Below are 22,427 nucleotides of genomic sequence, written 5' to 3'. Positions count from 1 at the left end.
ACAGCATCGTTTATAAACCACGAATCAATAAGTGTCAAAGACTCCTTCAACAAGTCTTTCAATCGTACGATTCTAAAAAATAACATCCCCAAAACCACTGACTCTTGACAGCTTCTCATCATCAACACTTTATTGGCGAAAGTTATGTACAATGACAACATTGAAATATTCCCTCCCTATTTACAAGTTCATCAATCACCTAAACTATTTGTTGTCGCACGCCATTAGTGCCCCCATTGGCAGCACTTCATTGTTTCATTCGTTTATTTTTTTAGAATACTTAAAACAGCATTACTTGTCTTATAAGATAATCGCTACCTATACATATTCCATTGGATTTTCAATTGGATTCCGTTTGAAATATAATCAAATGTTTGGCTATTCAGGGGCGGATCTAGAGGGTCAGTCGAGCGGGACTCGACCCCCTATTTTTCAGATATTTGGCTTAAAAAAATAACAAAAAATATAAGGTAATACGCCGATGAATGAATCCGCCTCCTAGCCCCCTCCCCCCGCCCCTTTGTTTTGGAACTCCTTGATGCACCCATGTTATTACATAAAATTGAAAACACATTTAAATAGATGGTATTTTTAGCTGACCAAACTTATTTCAATGAAATCATCCACGACTAAACGATAAGTTGGTATATACAATCAATTACTTTTGATGTCTAAACAAGTATCAATTTTGTTGATTCACTTCAAAAGTTTTAGATATGCGTTTCCGTTACTGGCTCTTTGGTAGCGTCGGACGTTCCCTTGCTTTTCTTAGATTTGCGCTTTTTTAGGTTTTTAAAAGCCTGTGGATATTTTTTGACAAGTAATTGAAGTACCCACATGACAGCCCTGCGTGGTGCCTGGCTTGCCTGAGTGAAAATCGAGCCGGACGCATCGGTTATCCTGATGTACCCCTGGTTAACTGTATAAATCACGAGCTCGCGTGACTTCGTTACAGACATTTCCGGCATTTTATCTTTCTGTCTGAAAATTGCCTCAAATATGCTGTAAATTAAACCTAACCTGAAATATCCACTTTCCTCCTCGCTCTCCGTCTGTTCCGTGTCGGATGCTTCGTTCGTGTCGCTTTCTGCCGAAGCAAGTTCATTTGCTGTTTTCTCATCACCCGCGCATGCGCCCCCATTCTCTTGTGACTCGGCTTCTGATTGGTTCACCAGTTCTGGTTGTTGAGACATTTCGTTGTCATCCATTGTTCCCTCCCTCGCTTCTCCTTCATCTTGTTTCTCCTCTGTTTTCTTTGCTTTCTTTTTTCTTGAGAAGCTGAGCCTGCGCTTGAGTGACTTCTTTCTTTTCGGGGCCTCTTCGGGCTCTGTTTCCTTCCCTTCCGTCGCCTCCTCTTTTACTTCATCTTCAGGCTTTGTCTCAGTCTCGCCCTCTGATTGGCTCCCGACTTGACAGCTTTTTTCCATGTCAGCTTCTTTTTCCTCAGAGCTTTCGACTGGTTTCTCGGTTTGATCCTGATCTAGAATTTGTTTGTCTTTTTCCTCCGCCTCCACATCAGAATCGTCCAACTCTTTCACCTTCGGCTTTTTCTTCTTTGAAAAACTAAACCTGCGCCTTCGTTGTTTCTTTTCTTTGCCATCTGCAACCTCCGCAGGGGTTTCTTCAGCAGCTTCCTCCCTTTTGAATTCCTCTTCTTCCTTCTCCTCCTCAACAGCGATTTCTGTCTTTTCTTTTGTTTCCTCGTCGTCTGCTGCATTCAGCGAAGTCACGCTTCCCGCTTTATCCTTATCGCTTTCTTTGTCCTTTTTCTTAAACATGCCAAACGACCGCCTTTTCTTTGCCTTCTCTTCGGCTTCTTTTGGACTTTCTTCAAAATCTTCTTTTACCTCTGCATCTTCTTCGTTCGCTTGTTGCTCTTTTGAAGCACTGATACTTTCATCTTGAGAAACAGTGCTAATCCTCTTGCTTTTATCTTCCGTCTTTTCTTTCTTTCCATCACCTTTTTTAAAAATCCCACTGATCTTTCGCCGCTTTGGTTTCTCTTTCGAAGTCTCAATTGGTTGTGACTCCGTTTCAGCGCTTTCCACCAGAGCTCCCGAGACCTGCTCTTCCAATACCAGCTCTACCTCCATCGAAGCGACACTTTCTCTGTTGCTTTTGCTGCCTTCCACTCCGTTCTTTTTCTCTGCAGATTTCTTCCTGTACTCGACGCTCATTTTAGCTTTTGCTTTCTCCGTCTCTGACATTGTTGACTCTGCAATGGAAAAGTTCGCACTGATACTGCTCTCTCAACTCCGCAGGGCTCTTATAGAAACACAAATCGTTCGTTCTTTGGAATATGACCCGCTCTTTATTCGACCTTTGCAAAAGCTCAGCAAACCTGGCATCCAATTATAATCCCGGAAAGTATTTGTCTTTACCCTTGTGACTTGTCAAGTCATTACAAAAACACTGCTCTCTATTCCCCGTGCTGACACATTCCAAAGCCCAAAGGTTTATTGTGAGAATATTTTCTCTGTCAAAACAACTTGATTAACAAGGAAAATTTCTATTTAAAGCTACTATGGTCTTTGAACGTTTAGGGACTTCCCTAATTTTATTCTATTTCAAGCTTAACAGCATTTCTTAGGCACCGTAATCTTGTTTAACCGGTGTTTCCTTGTAATGTCCTTGTAACGAAACAAACGAAACACTAATGTGGCAGTTTATTGTCAGAAATTTCTTGATTTCAATGTCCTTTTTGAAGTGAGATAACAAACTTTGCGTTTTTTGGAACCGGACCAATAACCTTGGCTGATGAGTGAAGTGGAGTTCGAGTGTTTTCATGTAATAAGGCTAAAACATGTAACAAGAATATCGGCTTGGCAGCCTTTGTTCTTTTTCGTCTGGCCCTTGGGAGAATATCATTCTTTCTGTAATAAAAATGTTTTTGCTATTTTAGTTCAATTCGACTGTTGCGAAACTGCATACCTTCTAGAAAACAAATAAACAATCAAAGATATATATCAATATTAGTTTTGTTTTTCTTTTTCGCTTTGTGCTTGCGTGTTATTCCCAAAAATGTTCCCTCGCTGCGAAAAAAATGTAATTGAATGGAATTGTACTGCTTTTTCCTTTTATTGGCAATAAATATCCCCAATCATTTTAACCTATCCATCTCCATTGTTTTGTGTTGCTAAGACGAGCTCATCCCATTGTTCTTTTGAGGTGAATGACCTTTTTTGAACAACAAAAGTACAGTACGTCATCACAATGCAAGCTGTAACATATTCACCCGAATTCAAACAAATCTATTTGCAGCTTATACACGGCAACCTCGGAAAATAGTGCGAAAAACTACCGTGGATATTATATTAGAATACTCCAACTCAAGGGTAGCGTTATCAGATCGTCCTACCTTTAGAAAACAAATAGAACAATTCGTTCAAGGTCATAAACAGGGGAAATAGATTTTAGCTCCCTCACTCCCCCTCCCCTTGCGTCTGTATTTGTCGTTGCGCGCGTACAATGATTTGCGTGTTTTATATGTCCGGGAGGTGAGTGCTGTAGGTTTTTTCACGAGATATGAGGTTTGAATTAGGCAGTTTGCCTACCGACACAGGAGTTATACTATGCTGAGTCGAGGTCTGCATATGCCTTCGACCACTTTTGATATACTCGCATTAGCTCATAAGTAGTTAACTCATCATCGTCTTCATGGCTCGTTGGGTTCTGTGGCGCAATGCGTGGTTGTGTAAACACCCAGAAAGCAATTTTAAAATATCATTTTCGGCATTTTTCATAGCTCTCATTTAGTGCTGGAGCTTTGTACAAAAGTCGAATTTTCGTTTCAAGAGCCAAGCCAGGATTTGCTGACGGTGGTGCAAACTTAGATATCTAAAAAAGAATGATATTTGACGGTTCTTGAATAAGACTGCTGCGATAGAAGTGGGTGTGCAATCCTCCTGCGCCCACCTATCTTCCCCCTAGCTACGATAGCATGCGATATGAAAAGCATTTTGATGACAGAGCATTCGATGGCAGAGCAATAGCGAGCACCCTTTTGAAAGACTGATTAGGAAAAGGTAGCGTCACTCGTTACACTTTATTTGAGTCGTAGAAGAAGTTGTGACGCTTGCAGTGGTACCGTATGGTACCATCTTAAACTAACTCATCCCCATAATTGTCTTTATCTTTCAGCTGACAAGTGAAAGTCATTTGCAAGTAAAGTGCGACTTGCATAATTGATCGATGACCCTTGTGCTGAGACCCGCTTTAACTGCTGTGTTTTGATTAAACCGCATAGTTATTTATGGGGGGTCTACTACAGTGATTTATAGCATCCCCGGTATGTAAGCCACTGTTGTACTAGTTGAGATTTCCGCGCGGCGCCCTTTGATCCACTGAGCTGAACTTTGCCTTCCTGCCTCCGTAGCCTGGAGTCATCTTCTTTGGTCTGTAAATTTTGCTTGTCTTCAAACTCTATAACAGAAAGGCCGGAATGGATGACGCTAGATCCCCTTTCCCCTGCGAGTCGCCTAACTTGCCGTTACGTTAGAAATGCCGACCGTATGACAAATTACCTATGTCACCAAATCGTAAAGTCGAATATTGTACCAGGTCGTTAGCTGTCGCGCGCAAGAAATCTATCCAAATCGTTATTTGTTGTGCACTAGCAATGTACCAAATCGTTACTTGCTGTGCGCAAGCAATGTACCAAATCGTTATTTGTTGTGCGCAAGCAATGTACCAAATCGTTATTTGTTGTGCACAAGCAATGTACCAAATCGTTACTTGTTGTGCACAAGCAATGTACCAAATCGTTATTTATTGTGCGCAAGCAATGTACCAAATCGTTTATTAATATGCGCAAGCAATGTACCAAATCGTTATTTGTTGTGCACAAGCAATGTACCAAATCGTTATTTGTTGTGCACAAGCAATGTACCAAATCGTTACTTGTTGTGCGCAAGCAATGTACCAAATCGTTATTTATTGTGCGCAAGCAATGTACCAAATCGTTATTTGTTATGCGCAAGCAATGTACCAAATCGTTATTTGTTGTGCGCAAGCAATGTACTAAATCGTTATTTGTTGTGCGCAAGCAATGTAACAAATCGTTATTTGTTGTGCGCAAGCAATGTACCAAATCGTTATTTGTTGTGCGCAAGCAATGTACCAAATCGTTATTTGTTGTGCGCAAGCAATGTAACAAATCGTTATTTGTTGTGCACAAGCAATGTACCAAATCGTTATTTATTGTGCACAAGCAATGTACCAAATCGTTATTTATTGTGCGCAAGCAATGTACCAAATCGTTATTTGTTGTGCGCAAGCAATGTAACAAATCGTTATTTGTTGTCCGCAAGCAATGTACCAAATCGTTATTTGTTATGCGCAAGCAATGTACCAAATCGTTATTTGTTGTGCGCAAGCAATGTACCAAATCGTTATTTGTTGTGCGCAAGCAATGTACCAAATCGTTATTTGTTGTGCGCAAGCAATGTACCAAATCGTTATTTGTTGTGCGCAAGCAATGTACCAAATCGTAATTTGTTGCACGCAAGCAATGTACCGAATAGTTTTTTATTGTGCGCAAGAAACGTACCAAATCGTTATTTGTTGTGCGCAAGCAATGCACCAAATCGTTATTTATTGTGCGCAAGCAATGTACCAAATCGTTATTTGTTGTGCACTTGTGCACAAGCAATGCAAGTACCAAATTGTTGTCTTTGTGCGCAAGCAATACACCAAATCGCAAACAAATTACTACTCCTTGTACAACATTAAATTGGTTTTATTTAACGCGTCACTCCTTGTAAATTTTTACTCCCATTACTCATTTTGCCCGACAGCTGGAATTAATGTATCCAATATGTACGCTTTGAAAGAATGAATATGACCAATGATTTTAGACTCTATTTAAAATTCTTACAAAAAAATATTTTCTCCGAAACATAATCTCATTCTCTGTTATAATTACTGCTGTGGACCAAACAAATAGGGCTGCCTGACGCCTAGAAACCGTTTCTAAGAGACCGTGACATTGACTGGGGGGGTCCTGGCAACCTTGGCCGCTTCCTTAGAGATCACTTTGTGCGCCGTGTTGTTGGCCTCCAGGAAACGGTTGATATGTTCGATGACCCTCATCATCTCGGATTGCAGGTACACGAGCTTGCCCCCATTCTCGGCGGCCCTCAGCTCAAAGTGCGCGATACCCGCTCTGTTCTGAAGCCCTCGTAAGCGGTAGTAATATTCGAGGGCTTCGTGCATGCGCTCTTGGAGGACAGATAGCTGTGAAAGGAAAAGGTAGTATTAGCGGCAAAGTGTTTTTTTGTGTGCGCTTCCCTGAGCTCTCTACTGCACGAGTGTTTTCGTGGCCGAAAAAAAGATAATGATGATTTGCTTATTACTTGCCTTTTATAGGTTTAAGCTGAATTACAGGTATACAATTCTGTCAAATGCTATAATTCCAGAAATTTAATGCATCACCATCAGATGGTTTTATTTGATCTGGAAAACTTTTTAAAGTGTATTATTGTAATACTTTGGATTTCAATTTCAAATGATGCAAACCTATCCCAAGAAATAAGCCTAAGCTACCCGAAGCCGTTAAGGTTTATGGGGTATTTTCATTGGCTCGGATGGTGCCTGTTTTATAAAGAACGCATTGTATGAAAATAGCTTTTCTTGGCCCCAGAGTGTTTTTTTTTTTTTTTTTTTTTTTTTACAAAGTGCCATTGTATGAAAGGAGCTTTTCGTGGCCCCGGAGGTTGTCCGTTTTACAGAGGTGCCATTGTATGAAAGAAGCTTTTCCTATCTTGACGATGGTCACTTTTAACAGGTCGTACCTCTCTGTGGTCCTTTAGGTTGTGTTCGCGGAACACCCTCCGTTCGAACTCTCTGAGCAGTGCCGCCTTATTATTCAGGAACTGCTGCTGCAAGATGGTGTACTTCTCCGCTAGGCGCTTGTTCTCCTCGAGAGAAGACTCGACACCTCCCTAAACACACGTAGACAAGGTTATTATTATTAGATAATGGTTAAGTACGTCATATGTTCTAACAGAAAGAGATTCTACAAATAATAATAAAATGATTTGTCAAATTGTTTGTATGCAATTTTTATCAATGCCTAAATCATTTCAGAAGCTATAGAATATTTATTTTGTTTGAAACAAAAATTAAAATTTGAGTTCAGTTGTTTTTATCCTCTGCTGTTACAACAAAAAGGTTATACCCATTTGATAAGTTTATTCACGTTTCGAACAAATAACCCCTATTCATTTCCCTTTCCCCATCTCCCTCATAATCCCCCTCAACCTACATACTCTACACCCCTTACCAAGTTTGTTTGGAGGATGGATTCCCTCTGAGCCATGTATCTGTTGTGATCCTCTTCACCCAGTTTGATTCGCCCTGGAACCCAAACACACCATATCATTCAAATTGGGTCATTCACAGTCGTGGATCGTATTCTACGCCTTGTCTCCCATATAATTGTGGTTTGGGTACCACACTGCTGACTGAATATGATTCAAGCTAAAACTAAAGTGTAAGCGAGGAGCTTCGTGCAAAGAAAGCAGCCCTGATGGTGCTGTTTGGACACCATGTTACTAGAAAAAAACTTATTCGCAGCTATAGTTGTATGGTCTATTCAAGGCGGCATGGTGTGCGCGTGGCTGAAAATGGCTCTGCCAGCTCCGCTTTTGGCATTCTGGCAGTTATTGTGTCAGAATGTCTTTCGAAATTTAAAACAATTTATTTAACAAACAAACAAAACAAACAATCGTTTTGGATGGTAATTTGTACATTTTATTTGTAAATGATAAAAAAAAAACATAGGCTGACTGTGCCCCTAAGCCCGGTGTAGGACTCCCTACCTACCTTCAGCTTGGTTTAGTGATGTTCTCAGATCCTGCTCTGTCTCGAATCCCGTCTCCAGCTGGATTTTCAGCTCCGTCATCTCCTCACTTGAGAAAAAACAACATGTCTTAAAAACGTATCAAACGATGGTAGATAATGCTTTAAAGAATCAGACGAAATTCTGTTATCATAAGATTGCATTTCTTTTTTTTTTTTACAAAATTAGAATTGCAATATTGAAAACAATAACAAAGTCATTTCTGACTAGGTTTTTAAATTGCTTGGACATCAGGAAACACAACAAACATAAAATATAGAACAAGTTGGACAGCTACAAAAATCTAAATTCAAGTTGCAATTTGTGAATTTCAATATCGGGTTCCTAGAGGCTAAATACCGCCACTTTTTAAAAGCATTTGAAAAAAAAAGCCTTTTTTTAATTAAGTGTACGCACTTGAGATCATTGATGGAGTCGGTGGTCGTAGTGATGACTTTGTTCATCATCAGCGAAGAGGACGCCATATCTTGCATCTTCTTCTCCATCATCTCGGATTTCCAAGTCATGTGATCGATCCGCTTAGCCAGGTCCATGTTCTCCTTCTACTCAAACAAACAACGGAAATAATAGACTGCCCTTAAAGGTTTACAGGGTAAGAGATCTTTGTATAACGTAAAGACTATAGTGAACAAACCATGAAAATCGTACATCGCTCTTTAACGTCCACAGGGAAAGAGATCTTTGTCAAGCACAAGATTACCGTGAAAAACAAACCATGAAAATCATACATTGTCCTTAAACGTCCACAGAAAAAGAGATCATTGTCAAGCACAAGACTATAGTGAACAACAAACCATGAAAACCAAACATCGCCCTTAAACGTCCACAGGGAAAGAGATCTTTGTATCACGTAAGACTATAGTGAACAAACTATGAAAATCGTACATCGTCCTTAAAGGTTTACAGGGAAAGAGATCTTTGTGTAACGTAAGACTATAGTGAACAAACTATGAAAATCGTACATCGTCCTTAAAGGTTCACATAGAGATCTTTGTGTAACGTAAGACTAATGAACAAACTATGAAAATCGTACATAGCCTTTAAACGTCCACAGGGGAAGAGATCTTTGTCAAGAACAAGACTACAGTGAAAAACAAACCATGAACATCATACATCGCCATTAAACGTCCACAGAAAAAGAGATCTTTGTCAAGCACAAGACTACAGTGAACAACAAACCATGAAAATCATACATCGCCCTTAAACGTCCACAGGGAAAGAGATCTTTGTCAAGAACAAATGTACAGTGAAAAACAAACCATGAAAACCATCCATCGCCCTTAAACGTTTACAGAAAAAAAGATCTTTGTCAAGCACAAGATTACAGTGAAAAACAAACCATGAAAATCATACATCGCTCTTAAACGTTTACAGAAAAAGGTATCTTTTGTCTAACAAAAGATTACAGTGAACAAAACATAAAAACTACATACCGCCCCCAAACGGACAACGGCATGGATAATTTAAAATTAAACCACTAGAATAAAGATCCAAAATGACTTAATCAAAATAAACAATAAAACCCACACTACCTTAACACGGCCACCAAAAAAGGGACTTAAAAATCAACATTCGAAGTAAAGAAACAAAGTAAAACAAAACATAAGAGGCAGAATTAAGATCCTCTCATTCTCAAGTGATTGTTGAATAATATGTTACAATAACATGGTGAGTTAGTGTGGGATTATATACGTTTGGTAACAGACTAACCTTTAGGTCTTCCTCCTTTGGTTTGAGCTGTGTGATCTCTCCCGTGAGCTTACTCTCCATGTCGCGATGTTGTATGGCCACTTTGTCCAGAATCTTATTCAGCTCAGTGATCGTCTGGAACGATAAGGAATCAGTATCAACCTCTGGATTTTCTGCTCAGACAACGCTCCTATCCTATTAGGCCAGCTCACTATATAAGAAGAATGCATTGCAATTATGCTGTTTTATAACGTAAAATATCTCCGCATTAGGTTTGACAAATGCGTTGACTTCCGCTGCTGTTGAAAGTTGCCGCCAAGACAATATGTCAATATGTGTGGCTTGTTCAGTGCCCGCCTTCCCTGCTAGCAGAGGCCACTTTTTTGCTGGGAAAGATATTTTAGTGTAAAGTGCATAATATCCTAATGCACCTACCATTTGCCTTTCGTTGTGGATCTTTTCTAGTTTGGAGACCTGCAAGAAACATCCAAGTCGTACTCAGCAGTGTATGAAACATCTAAGTTTGTAAGTCTAATAAAACCCACACAAGTCAAATGATAATGAATAATAAAAAACAATAAACCCACAAATCAAATAATATTTGAGCTTGGTAACTCTCGCCCAAAAACACAAAAGTCGTTGGGTTATTTCTACTTTAGATGAAAAGCCGTGTATTTTACCTGTTCTTTGACGTGGCTGACAAGTTTTTCGATCTCATCGGCGCGGATGGTCGCCTACAAAAAAGCATTGCCATTTTCAAATCATCCTGAACAACTATAGATGGATACTAGGAAAATATAAAGCAGGTTCTATCTTGTACACTGGATGTTATTTTTACAAACTCGCTCGATACGCGTAATTAAACCACAAATTATTGGGATAATTTCTGACTGATCGTTTGTCTTTCTAATCCAACCGTTTGGGACGACCGCCGTAGTACCAGTGACAGTACTTTCAGGCTTACTCTCACCCACGATTGTATACTGCGTGAAGCAATCTGTGTCCCTACTGCGCGTTTGTCAGTTTCACGTGAAGCGCAGCAGAGTATTCTCAACAGGATACTAAAGCCCGTGCTCTATCGTCAGGGACTGCTGTATGTTGAATGGCGAGTTTGGCCTTGTGTTGGCCGCATGAGGCAAGCAATGTTTACCTTCTCTCGCTTTTTCTTTGAGTCTACTTGCGTCTTGGCAAGGTCCGTATTGTCGGCCGCTATTCTTGCCTTGAAGGGGAAATGGGTGAGTTAGCATGATTTGTATTTCATTAGAACACGCCAAGTAGACGGTTGTATTCTCCAATGTAAACAATAACAAGGAGTAGCTGATGGACACTCTTTAAGTAGCGGCATACCTGTAGCACGGTGCGAGCGTGAGCCTCGTCCTTCAGTTGCTTCTTGAGCGCCTCGGCTGTGGTCTTGAGTGACTCCTCCACGGCCATAATCTCCTCTCTCTGCATGAGCAGGCTTTCTGACAGGCTACTGTGCATCACTTCCACCCGACTTGTCTCCTCCTTCGACACCTACACCCACGAACACGGTAAATGTCAATAGGGTCCGTCAAATGAGACAAAACGGCAGTGAAAGCTGTCCACACGTGAGTGTTGAATATACAGTAGTAAGATTAAATTTGCCCATACCACTAGCTGGTCAGCAACTTTCTCCATCTCTGCTTCAGCTCGCTTTATTGACTTTTGGTCTGCGATTTGTTTCTTCGCGCTGCAAATACAAAATACACCACGATGGATAACGCCCCAGGTAAACAGCGCTAACATTGCCAGGCACGTAAACAGGGGAATGCGCTGGGTCCAAGCGAACCCCCCCCCCACCCCACCCCACCAAGTCCAAAAGTAAGTGGATCATTTCTTATGGAAGGACCATCAATGTGTTATCATTTCCTTGTATGCTGGTATTTTGAATTAATCTACTTATGTACAACAAAGTAATTGGACATCTCACCATGCATCAAGCTTTTTCTTTATTCCTTTTATATCTGAAGAACTCTCCTTGTTTCTCTTGGTTAATTCCTTGATTCGTGAATTGCCTATATTGACTCGATATTCCAGCTTTGAAATATCTGTAGACAGCTCTGCTTTCTGTGAAAAGCAAATAAGATTTAAGTCACACAGTCTCTTCACGCTGTGGAGACTCAAAAAGTCTCTGTCGGCCGTCAGTTTCTCATCCTAGCACAACATGAAGTCTGAAAAACATCCATTTCCATCGGCTAATTTTTGAAAGCTATTGAAATATGTCCCAATTAATTTGGTAAACAAAGTAAAAAGCTTTATTTTTATTTAGTTGGTTATTTCAAATCATCAATGTATTGTTAATTAGGCTTTCTAATGCTAAGTACCAGAAGATTCTCATCAAAGACATACCATTACTTCTTTCTCTGTCAACAGTCTGTTGTTCTCTTCAAGAAGCTTATGGTGCTCTGCTTCTTGCTCTATGATCTTTTCTCGCAGTGTCTTCACCTGATAAAGTAAGGTTGATAAAGTAAGGGAATATAAATCCATGGAAAAGATAGAAAATAGTAAATGAGCTTAGGAGCTTGCTGAGATGTCCATATCAATTAAGTATACAATATCCAACAAGTGCTACCTTGTAGGGAGAACGGGCATGAAAAGGTGCTTTAGTAATCAGGTTATTTCGACAGTGCATAGAAAATACACAGAAAAAGCGCCGTAGAGCTTTGGGTGAGATATTTTCCTTCAAGAACGGGCCACGAAAGAGGCCATGTTAATAATGGCTACATATGATATCCCATGAGTAGCCCCTTGTAGAAAGGGAGGATCTGTAAAGGGGGGTGAATAGGTTCGCGGATCGGCGGATTCAGCCCCGAAATGCTCACAGATTACGGATTTTGATGATTATTTCAGCGGATTGACGGATTTTGGAAATACGGCGGATCACGGATCTGTTGACAATTTGGGCACAGATTTCGAATTTTGACTGCTTTGACGGTCCAATTTCGGATTTTAAATTAATTTCAATTGATGCTATTGTTTATCTGTCAAACCTTGCGGATCTAAAAATATCTGGCTAGTGGAGCAGCTATAAGGGCCAACGTCTGTACTCACCTTGTCTTGCTGTGCACCCTCCAATGCTCTGATTCGTTCCTCTCTGCTGTCTAAAAACATCAACATGACAAACAAAATTTAAAAAAAAGTTGGGGGATCTACAGTGACTTCAAGTACAGTACCCATCCAAACCTTTCTGGGGAGGAAGGCAGGGCGGGGGATTTCAGCAGACAGGACTGTAGCTTTGTATCAATTAAAACAAGAGGCATGTTTCAGTACTGACTTTATGTCTTGTAAGTTTAGCAAGGAGGCCTGCTTCTCTGAGGTGATAATTTACCATGGCCATGGCCACACCCAGTAGCACTGAGCATCACCTACCTAGGACTACAAGCAGTTGGGCATTCTCCTTCAATGTGTTACGGATATCAGTCATGGTGTGGGTGTTGGAGGTAAAGTACATCTTCAACTGTGCAAGTTCATCACTACAACAAGGAAAAGTTGTCAGACTTTGTTTAGTGGCCAATGAATAGAGGTACCACTGCATCTGTTATGCTAATATTAGCTAATACTGAGAAACTGAGCCAAACAAAATTCCTTATTTCAATTACTTCATTCTCTAAATTAATCACACTAAAAAATGCCAACATTATACCTGACAGCATTCAGCTCATTCCTAACCACATCAACATCTTGTTTTATCAGAGCTCTCTCTTGGGATGCCTTGCCTTGGGCCTCTGCTGTCTTCTTCTCTGTGGCATGCAGTCGTACTAAAGTGGACCGTAGCTCATCATCTGTCTCATCCTGTTTGTTTTGGATGCTAGACATGGCTTCCCCTTCAAGATCAAGCTTTTCCTCAACAAGCGGACTGGGTAAATAACGAGTAAATAATGCACAAAATAAGTATAAATGATCGAACTGGAGAGCAAAGTTATAAAAAAGCGTTACCAATGCTTCTGCATGTTCCCTAAATCCTGCAGCAGCTTGGAGTGTTTTTGCTCTGAAATAAAGGATGGTAAAAACAACAATCATCTTTTATTCATTTCTATCAATCCTCCATATTGAAACATCAATAAGTTTCTAAGATTTAGTGATTAAAAAGATAGGAAATTGAATCATTATCAAAAGTGAGGGATGCAAGCAAAGAAAGAAAGTGAAGAAAGAGCAACACAGTACCAGTAAGTTACGTCGCAGATTGAAAAGTGCAGTAGCTACCTGGAGAGCTTCATGTGAGAAGAGAAAGAAAATACATAAATGCTTCAGAGTAGGAAGACAGAATAAGAAAGACAAGAGTTTTTCAAAGCAGATTTGTTTTTAATTAGCAGAAGGAGAAGGACTCAAGAAAACGTCAGAAACCCATGTTTATACATAAGAGAATACATTCTAACCTGCTTGCCGCACACGTTCTCTCAATCTAGCTTCAATTCTTCCTGTGTAAGCACAATGCCACCGCAGCTCATTGATGTCAATAGCACAAGCTTCATGCTCTGCAAAAAACCCAATATTTAGCATACTGTAAGTTACCAATAATAGCTTTGATCTGCCAATAAGCACTCGCCTCTGATAGAATTTGGGGGCCATCTACACTAACACAGACTTGTTAGGATGCATATACTTTTTGATACTTTCGGTATACTTTTGTCTGTTGTGTGGACGGTCAAATTCGTATCAAAATGAAACGATGGCATCATATTGCAGGCGCTTCTTCTGCTATCAGAATGCAAATACCATAAAAATAATAATGTGGACCACTCCAGAATCTCTGCTTACCTCTTTGCACAGCCTCGGGTAACTCCTGCATTCTGTGAATGGCATGCTGATCAATCTCACTTCTGAGACGAGCCACCCTCTCCCTCTCCTTGACCAGACTCAGCTCAGTGTTAACTCTGTCCGTCTCAAGCCGACCAAGAAGGCTCAAAACCTCATCCACCACAGGGTAACCATGGGGAAGGTCAAGGTCACCGGCTCCTGACTCAGACAGGGCTGTCTGTGGTTTGGGTGTCAGAGGGGTGTTGAGAAGGATTCCTGCACTAGTTCCACGGACCTGGTGATAGGTAAAAAGTCCACTCTTAAATAAGTGTTACCCTTAGTACCCCCCAAAGAAGCAATAAAACTGACATTTACATTAGTTACAGTGACAATGTCTTCTTCTAAAAGCAGATTCAATATAATGGATTAAACAATGTTTTCTTTTTACCTCGAGCTGTGCGCCACTAGCTGAAGACTCCAGTCGCAAATCAGCAGGTGTTTCATCATCCTCCACTTGCCCAATAGATGCAGAGCTCAGCAACCATCTTAGTTTCCTACCATGACAACTAGTTGATTCGCGACCAAGTGTGCTTTCTTGACCCCGGCTTGCCAAACGTTCTCTGGATTGCAATGAGCTCCCGTCTACAGTACTAGATCTGAATTTGCTATCTCGACTGGCAATTTCTCGAATGGCACCATTTTGACTCCCACCTTCACAGCTAGCCCCTGTGTGACTGGCTTCTTCGTGGCTTTCAGACTCCCGCGTTGTAGATTTATACAGTGTGTCCAAGATGTCTTGTAATTGATGTAAATGAGAAACAGCTTTTCGCACACAAGATGATGTGCTTTTGACAAGCTCACAGCTCCGACGTCGCCAAGGCTTATTCTTAAAAGCTGGCCACCCTTCAGGCAATGCTGGTACTAAATCTGGAAAAAAAATATTCATTCAGTTTCTCTTTTTTAGCAACTATTGTAGGGTATTCAATATAATTAACTATACATTTAGGAAAAATGATTGCATATACAAGATAACAAATTTCATGTCCATGGCAAATTTCAGGTAGAGATTTCAGCCAAGATTCCATTATGAGCTTAAAATTCTTATTTATCTCACCTTTCACTTCCTCGTCATCTTGCTCTTCCTCATCTGTTTCCCGTAAAGTTTTATCAACAAGAACTAGCTCCTTTGAGCTAGCCTCCGAGATCAGGTCTTGACGGTCATCCCCGACGGGTAAAATTCCCAGCCCTGAGCCCCCGCTCGCCTCTGACAAAGCATCAAAAGTCGCCACAGGCTTGTCTAGTGCTTTGACACCACCAAGGTCTCGATTTCGTTCTTTGACACCTTTTTGACTTTTAGCTCCCTCTCTAGAAGATGTCGGTGTCAATTTTTCAGATGTTGAACTCGAAGAATTTCCAAATCCCCCCTCGTTCGGCCGTTTACCATCCGATTTCACATCCTTCCTTAGGACCGTTGGCATTATGAGAGCCTTATTCTTTCTTGGTATTCATCTAATTTGAGATCAATCTTCTATTTAAGTTGAAAACGCTAAAATCTCCGTACAACATCTGGTAATGTTTGGCCATACAGGCGGACATATTGGATTTTCATTGTTGTCATGGTGACGTTATGTAGCTAAATATTTTGGGAGCGCATCAGAACGAGGCTGGAGACGTCATCGTTTGAAATCGGCATAAAGTTCACGCGAAGAAAAACAAAATGGGGGCTTCTCACTCGCAGTTCACCGAGGATGAACTAAAGGATTACCAGGTAGAAACAGCTTTAACCTGATCTTATAGTCGCGAAATTAATCTTAAGTTATCCCTCTTCGTATTTATGAAATTATTTGTCTAAGATATTATATTTTTCTTATTATTTCAGGAATTGACTTATTTCACACAGAAGGAAATTTTACAGTGAGTAGTAAAGTGGTCTCAAAACTTTTCTCTCTCTGACCCTAGATCGAATTTTTTACTTATTCTAGAGTAAATATTGATGCTTGAACAAATCCTTGTATCGGATTAACTATATAAAGAATGGTTTATGTATGGCTCAATTTTTTCTCGGTCACATTACTAAGTCGAGAAGAAGTACCAGAAGTTGAACAACCATTCCTTCCTTATCTTTATCTTTTAATCGCTCTTTCAGCAGTGATAAAGTATCTGCCTACTCAAATTTTAAAGAATATTTTATAGCTCGCCTCCTATTCTTATCATTTAAGTCTTATACTCGACCAATGATGTTCAAAATTTCTGAGTATCAACACTTCACACATTAAGTAATTTCCATTTGTTGTGGCACAAAATGTAAATGCTGAATATATTTCAAGTAGATCATCAGCAAATTTGTTTTTTGTTATTTATAAATAACAATTGTCATCACATTATGTGTTTTTGTTGTTGTGTTTATTTCCAGCTGCTTCAAAAGATTTATGCAGCTAGACCCAGAAGCAGTAAGATTAAACAAAAATGCAAAACTTAGCCAGAGAAAAATCCTGACTCTTCCAGAACTAAAGGTATTTCATTATTGTCAGTTTAAATGTGAAAAGACTCAGCATATACAACAACAAGTGTTAATTTGGGGTTTTAGCTTTCATCAATCAATGTCGTGGAATTGGTCAAAAAGGAAAAAAATAATTTCGTGCCTTATTCTTAAATAAAAGTTATCTCTAATTTTATGAGCAGTATTAGCATCCAAGACTTTTCAGATTACTTCAGGGGGTGGGGGGTATTGGCAAACAAGAATGAGGGGCATCTATAACATTCCTCAGTCTTTATTTTTATTTTGTGTGTGTAGTACCTTATATAGGAGATTCTCATTCTTAAGACTCTTCCATAAGTAATAGGGTATAGTGGTGTCTAAGTTATGCTCACTTGGCAGATTTAAGGGGAGGTTGAAAAACTAGAACATAAACATGAGAAGAGGTGGGTGTACAAAGACTGTACCAAAGAAGAACAAAAATAGGGGGGATTCCCACCCAATTCCCTGGGACCTCCATTGCAGTAGTTGTGTGTTCTGTTGGACTTGTTAGTTGAAATAGATTTTTTGAGATGTAAAAGTCAAGGGTTTACTTTAGTATTGAGGAAGCTGTATTTTCCACTTCCTATCCCTTGTAATGCTTAATGTTTACAGTATGTAGTACCCCAAGACAAATCAAGAAAGGTTTATTATGTGCCTCTTCAATACACCCTTTTAGATTTGAATAAAAGCTAATCGGTTTTTAAGCCAATTTTATAATTTTTATCCCACAAAAACTCAGCTGAAATTGTCACAATTTATTTTTTGTTTGTTTATTTAGGAGCTTTCATCCTATGGTGAGGGGTACCCGTGTGGACTCGAGGGCCCATTATGGCACCCCAAATACTGCACTTTGAACACTTTAATAAATAAAAAGAACATATTTTCAAATTAACTGCATAAAATAAAATAAAAACATATTTTCAAATGAACTGCATTAGCAGTCAATTCCCTGTACTTAGAGAAAGTTCTTATTCTTACTCCATTTTTTCTTTAGGTCAACCCATTCAGAGACAGGATATGTAAAGTGTTCTCATCCTCCAAAGATGGCAGTCTGACTTTCGAGGATTTCCTGGATATGATGTCAGTCTTCAGTGAAAACGTAAGTGATTTACAAAAGTAAGATATCATACCAAAACAAAACTGTACAAGCTTGGGTCTACCATACACATTATTTTATAATCAGGGGATTATTTAGTCCATTGTACAATATCTTTGGCTGATTTTAAGAGCTAAAAGATTGCATTATGCTGCTCTTTAAAATGAGATACTTGGTTTGATTGCTCTTGTCTTATACTTGCATTGGCATGGTAATTCAAGCAAGAGGCATGAATGTGATTATTTCAATCAATTGATTGATTTATTTATTCATTCTCAGGCACCTAAGAGTGTTAAAGTGGAATATGCATTCAGAATTTATGGTAGGTCTTATAACTATTAATTAAGGACCACAGACTCCTTTTTTTTAATTTACTCTCAATACACAACTGTATTAAGCTACTGTTAAAAACAAACACAAAAAACAGGTGCATATTTAATTACTTAAGGATGATTTTTTTACCCCCAGATTTTAATGAGGATGATTACATCTGTGAGAATGACCTGAAGAAAGTGATTATGAGATTGTGTGGGGAACAGAGACTGTCAGATGACAACATGCAGGCAATGATAGAGAAGGTGATGCCTACATAGAAATATATTAAAGACCATCTGTCCGCCGTTATTTTGCCCCCCTAGCACAACATAATTTTCTACTATAAGATCCTTGAATTGGGGTGCATTTGCCAAGAACCAGAGAATTTTGATAACAGAAGCAGGCCAACTTTATAAAATATAGCAAAACAAGACTATTCCAATATACTTGCCAAAAGGTTTGATGTTTACTGTATTATACATGTTATGTGTAATAACACCTTCTCTACTTGTGGAAGCAATTATCTGGTAGTAAAAGATTACAAAGCTTTTTCAGTTGTTACAGTTTTATAATGCATAAGCTCAAAATTTAGGGATTACTTACAAATGATTTTGTCTTGACAGATATTTGAAGAAGCTGATCTTGATGAAGACAATCAGCTCTCATTTGCTGAGTTTGAGCATGTGATCTCCAAGGCACCCGACTTTGTCAAGTAAGTAATCAATCAATAATCTGTTTATTAACCCTATTGCAGGTTAAACCTGAATTACAGGGCAGTCAGCATAATGAGCACACAATAAATGATTACATAAATACTACTGGTAACGATACATACAGAAATTGTTTATCCTATTAGTGCACCCAGTAATCGGGGCAACAGGGGCTGTTCCAGACCATAGGCCATAGCCATGAGTACTGGCTACCAGGACAGGAATAAGTGACTTTAAGAGTCCACTGTTTATAGCCTTAACCACTAGTTTATTGCAAGCGTTTTGCTTGCACTGACAGTGTCTAAATTGGCATGCACTAAGGCCTTGTTATACAGAAGTTGTGGGAACACAACCCGCAGCACTTCTTTGGATGGATTCCACAAGCTACACTAAATAGGCAGAAAGTGCCAACCAGACTGGTGAGGCTTATTCAAGTACAGGTCTTATAATACAGCAGTAAAACCTAAAGAAATCTAGTGCAAAGAGACCACTTTTCTTGAGAGCGCAAATTGCATATAAGCACTTGGTGGCTTTCTTCATGATGTAGACACAGTGGAAATTCCATAATAGGTCACTGTATACTTCAGCAAGTAAAGAAGGACTGTCATGTCATCGCTACTACCACACAATACATGTTGTCACACAAAGCATGGTTCCGTAATTGTTGTGAATGGTTAGAAGTTTTTTTTGACATTTTCACAGTAAACCAAGTATTTATCCTATCTTGAACATGCTCAATTGATTTGTGCTCAAGTGAGATTTAGATCATTTATGTTGCGCTTACACATCCTATAAGAACCAACCTTAGCTTACAGGGTGCAGACTCAGGAGAGCGTACAAGAACATGTGTGTCTTTTCTCAGTTTCCCCAGTCACTCAATCTTCTCACCCTTCTTATTTACTGTTAGGCAAAACTATGTCTACTATATACTAAATTTTCTCTCTTATTAGGCTTGTGTTTCTTTTTAACTTTGTAACTGTTCAAATGACAGCATAGAGTACAGCACATTGATGGTCAAGTCACTATTCCAGAGTAACCATGTTTCTTGTTTTTTCCAGCTCATTCCGAATCAGAATGTGAAATTCTCTGAAAGGGAACCAAGACTTACACCAGCAGGACTGTTTTGACCAAACAAATAGCAAGATCTAGCTATGATTGAATTCTCTCAAAGGTTGGCAATATGGGCATGGCTACCTGTTACTGTAAATCAATCATATCTCACATAGGGGGGGGCATTAGCAGAAAGGGTGCCACCAATATTTATATACTGTAACTTATGATAGAAGTTAAATTTGTAGAATTTGGCTCGGATTTCTTCTGAATTGGGTTCACTCCCCACCTTGCCCAACACTAGGCTTCTCCAGGAAGGTTCAATGATTATACAAAAAACAATCTAGTAATTTGTTAATTGTTTTGATTATTTTGTACTGGCTAGTCTGTAAATAGTGTAGAGTATACGAAAATAAAAATGTCCACTTTGGTTAGATCCTATAGGTCAATACCCCTTGGGGATATAAGCTCAACCGTTGTAACACAATACCTTTGTGCGCATACATAGAGAATACTACATGGAAAGTGCGCGCGTACGGTTTTTATTCACGAGTTGTGCAGTATTAAAAAACGAACGAGTGAGCGCAGGATACAAAACAACGAGTGAATTAAAACTGTAGAAAGCACTTTCCATGCTGTATTTTGTTTTTATATATACATACTGAGAAATTTATAGCAAGCTTATTACATAACATTTTATTAGACTTGGCTGCAGAGGCTCCGTGTTTGTGCTGTTCGACGGTTCAGTTGAACAGACAAAAACTTACATTGAAATGAATCTGTCTCGCTAATGTCACGCACGAGACTGTAGCTCATGTTACACAAGTAGTGCACATTTTAATTTCTAAAATCTCGACATTTATGGAATAAATTAATTACTAAATGGAAAATGCTTGTACGATTTTTATGCACTGGGATTGCGTTGCGACATGCGTTGGGATTGGAGCCATTCAAGTGCAGTGAAAAAATATCGTTCGTCCAATCAGAACCGCGAACGATTTTTCTTCACGGTGAAAAAATATCGTTCGTCCAATCAGAACCGCGAACGATTTTTCTTCACGGTGAAAAAAAATCGTTCGCGCCTCTGATTTGCTGAGACCAGTGAACGAACGAAAATTTACTGAATATGTTTTCAGTGAGTATTTCTCAGTATGTATATAATAAAATGATTGATTTGAAATACGTATAGCCATGCATTTGTATCAGTATTACTACTGAGCAGTAATAAATCTATTTATTATAAGGTTCTTTTGTTATGTGCTCCACCCAATCGCACGCACTCTATGATTGGCCAATTCCCTTCCTCAATATTCCTCCGAGATTCAACCATTAGTGGGGTCTGTAGCCTGCTTGCAGCCGGTACTCGGTGTTATTATTGCGGGAAACCCTCTCCGCTCGGTGATCGGGCGCCATCTTGTATTTTTTCGTCCGTTTTTCCGCTCGCCCCCAGGAACCACGCGTCTTAAAATACAAGATGGCGCCCGATCACCAAGCGGAGAGGGTTTTTCGCAATAATAACACCGAGTACCGCCTGCAAGCAGGCTTTAAAGTCTGGAGAGTTGGGTGATCCGCCATCTTGGGAGAGGTGCAGCCGACCCGATCAGAGCGTCAAGGAGGATCTTGGAAGCTCTTACGACTAGGCCCAGGTATGAATTGACCTTTGCTATGTCTCATATTTTTTCGACGCAGTAAAAGTGCGTTTTCTTGAGCGTGGATAGAAAACGTCTAATTTTTAGTTGAGGCTGGACTGTTCTTATTTTTGGGACATTTTAAGGCTGAATATAAGTCGGCATGAAGCGCCAGCCATATTGGAAAGTGTGAGTCTGCGCACAAAGCATCATGTAGCTGACATCAAAGGAATAGCCTGGGGACGAGGCTTAATATAATACTCAATGAATTATTAGACAGAGTATTACAATAACATGTTGTTACTTTGCGCACTTTAATTCTGCATTAATTTTAGAACGCATCAGGACTAAAAAAAATTTCTGCTATTCTCACTACTTAAGTAATTGGAATGTCACGGGGTAATCTAGAGTTATCCAATAAGATAGTCCCTAGGGATGTGGATACCCATGTGTACCTGGGATATATAATGATAATTTCCCGACTCATTCTGGGTCATGTTTGCCGAGACTGCAGACGGGGGGAGAAAGGAGCCCCACCCACCCCCCCTGGTGACGGTGCACACACTCTAGCAAACCCTCATCGCTACCCTTTTGCCATAGCCAGGAGCGGGTGCTTCCCATAACTTAGTATACCTGTGGCATGACAATAGGGAGTGGTGAGGATATGTAACTACCCTCATCGCTACCCTTTTGCCATAGCCAGGAGCGGGTGCTTCCCATAACTTAGTATACCCGTGGCATGACAATAGGGAGTGGTGAGGATATGTAACTACCCTCATCGCTACCCTGTTGCCATAGCCAG

The 22,427-nt window shown here is 39.8% G+C and overlaps 4 protein-coding genes across 4 annotated transcripts; 2 read left to right on the top strand and 2 right to left on the bottom strand.

Annotated features, from left to right (window-relative positions):
- Window positions 1-109: 109 nt before the first annotated feature.
- Window positions 110-2,347, bottom strand: LOC5519604 (neurofilament medium polypeptide). The gene has a single exon (XM_001639433.3). It carries the CDS (start codon window positions 2,205-2,207, stop codon window positions 711-713), a length of 1,497 nt encoding a protein of 498 aa, XP_001639483.2. The 5' UTR covers window positions 2,208-2,347; the 3' UTR covers window positions 110-710.
- Window positions 2,348-3,486: 1,139 nt separating this feature from the next.
- LOC125561782 lies at window positions 3,487-5,874 on the top strand. The gene is made up of 2 exons (XM_048726167.1): window positions 3,487-3,497; window positions 4,545-5,874. Exons 1-2 carry the CDS (start codon window positions 3,487-3,489, stop codon window positions 5,728-5,730), a joined length of 1,197 nt encoding a protein of 398 aa, XP_048582124.1. The 3' UTR covers window positions 5,731-5,874.
- Window positions 5,722-15,938, bottom strand: LOC5519690 (coiled-coil domain-containing protein 178). The gene is made up of 21 exons (XM_001639432.3): window positions 15,423-15,938; window positions 14,757-15,235; window positions 14,330-14,603; window positions 13,948-14,046; window positions 13,508-13,559; window positions 13,215-13,427; window positions 12,941-13,044; window positions 12,623-12,672; window positions 11,921-12,016; window positions 11,502-11,638; window positions 11,183-11,261; window positions 10,898-11,065; window positions 10,701-10,769; window positions 10,231-10,284; window positions 9,986-10,024; window positions 9,572-9,685; window positions 8,258-8,403; window positions 7,825-7,910; window positions 7,283-7,356; window positions 6,792-6,941; window positions 5,722-6,234 (listed from the first exon to the last, which is right to left on the bottom strand). Exons 1-21 carry the CDS (start codon window positions 15,784-15,786, stop codon window positions 5,971-5,973), a joined length of 3,111 nt encoding a protein of 1,036 aa, XP_001639482.3. The 5' UTR covers window positions 15,787-15,938; the 3' UTR covers window positions 5,722-5,970.
- A 17-nt stretch (window positions 15,939-15,955) lies between these two features.
- LOC5519603 (calcium and integrin-binding family member 4) lies at window positions 15,956-21,240 on the top strand. Its single transcript, XM_001639528.3, has 8 exons — window positions 15,956-16,076; window positions 16,188-16,222; window positions 16,722-16,821; window positions 17,821-17,925; window positions 18,202-18,244; window positions 18,391-18,500; window positions 18,861-18,949; window positions 20,006-21,240. The coding sequence occupies exons 1-8, from the start codon at window positions 16,026-16,028 to the stop codon at window positions 20,025-20,027; spliced, it is 555 nt and encodes a 184-aa protein (XP_001639578.1). The 5' UTR covers window positions 15,956-16,025; the 3' UTR covers window positions 20,028-21,240.
- Window positions 21,241-22,427: the final 1,187 nt, after the last annotated feature.

This window comes from Nematostella vectensis, chromosome 4 (genome assembly GCF_932526225.1).
Source record: "Nematostella vectensis chromosome 4, jaNemVect1.1, whole genome shotgun sequence".
Lineage (NCBI taxonomy): Eukaryota > Metazoa > Cnidaria > Anthozoa > Actiniaria > Edwardsiidae > Nematostella > Nematostella vectensis.
This window is presented reverse-complemented; position numbering and strand designations above follow the sequence as displayed.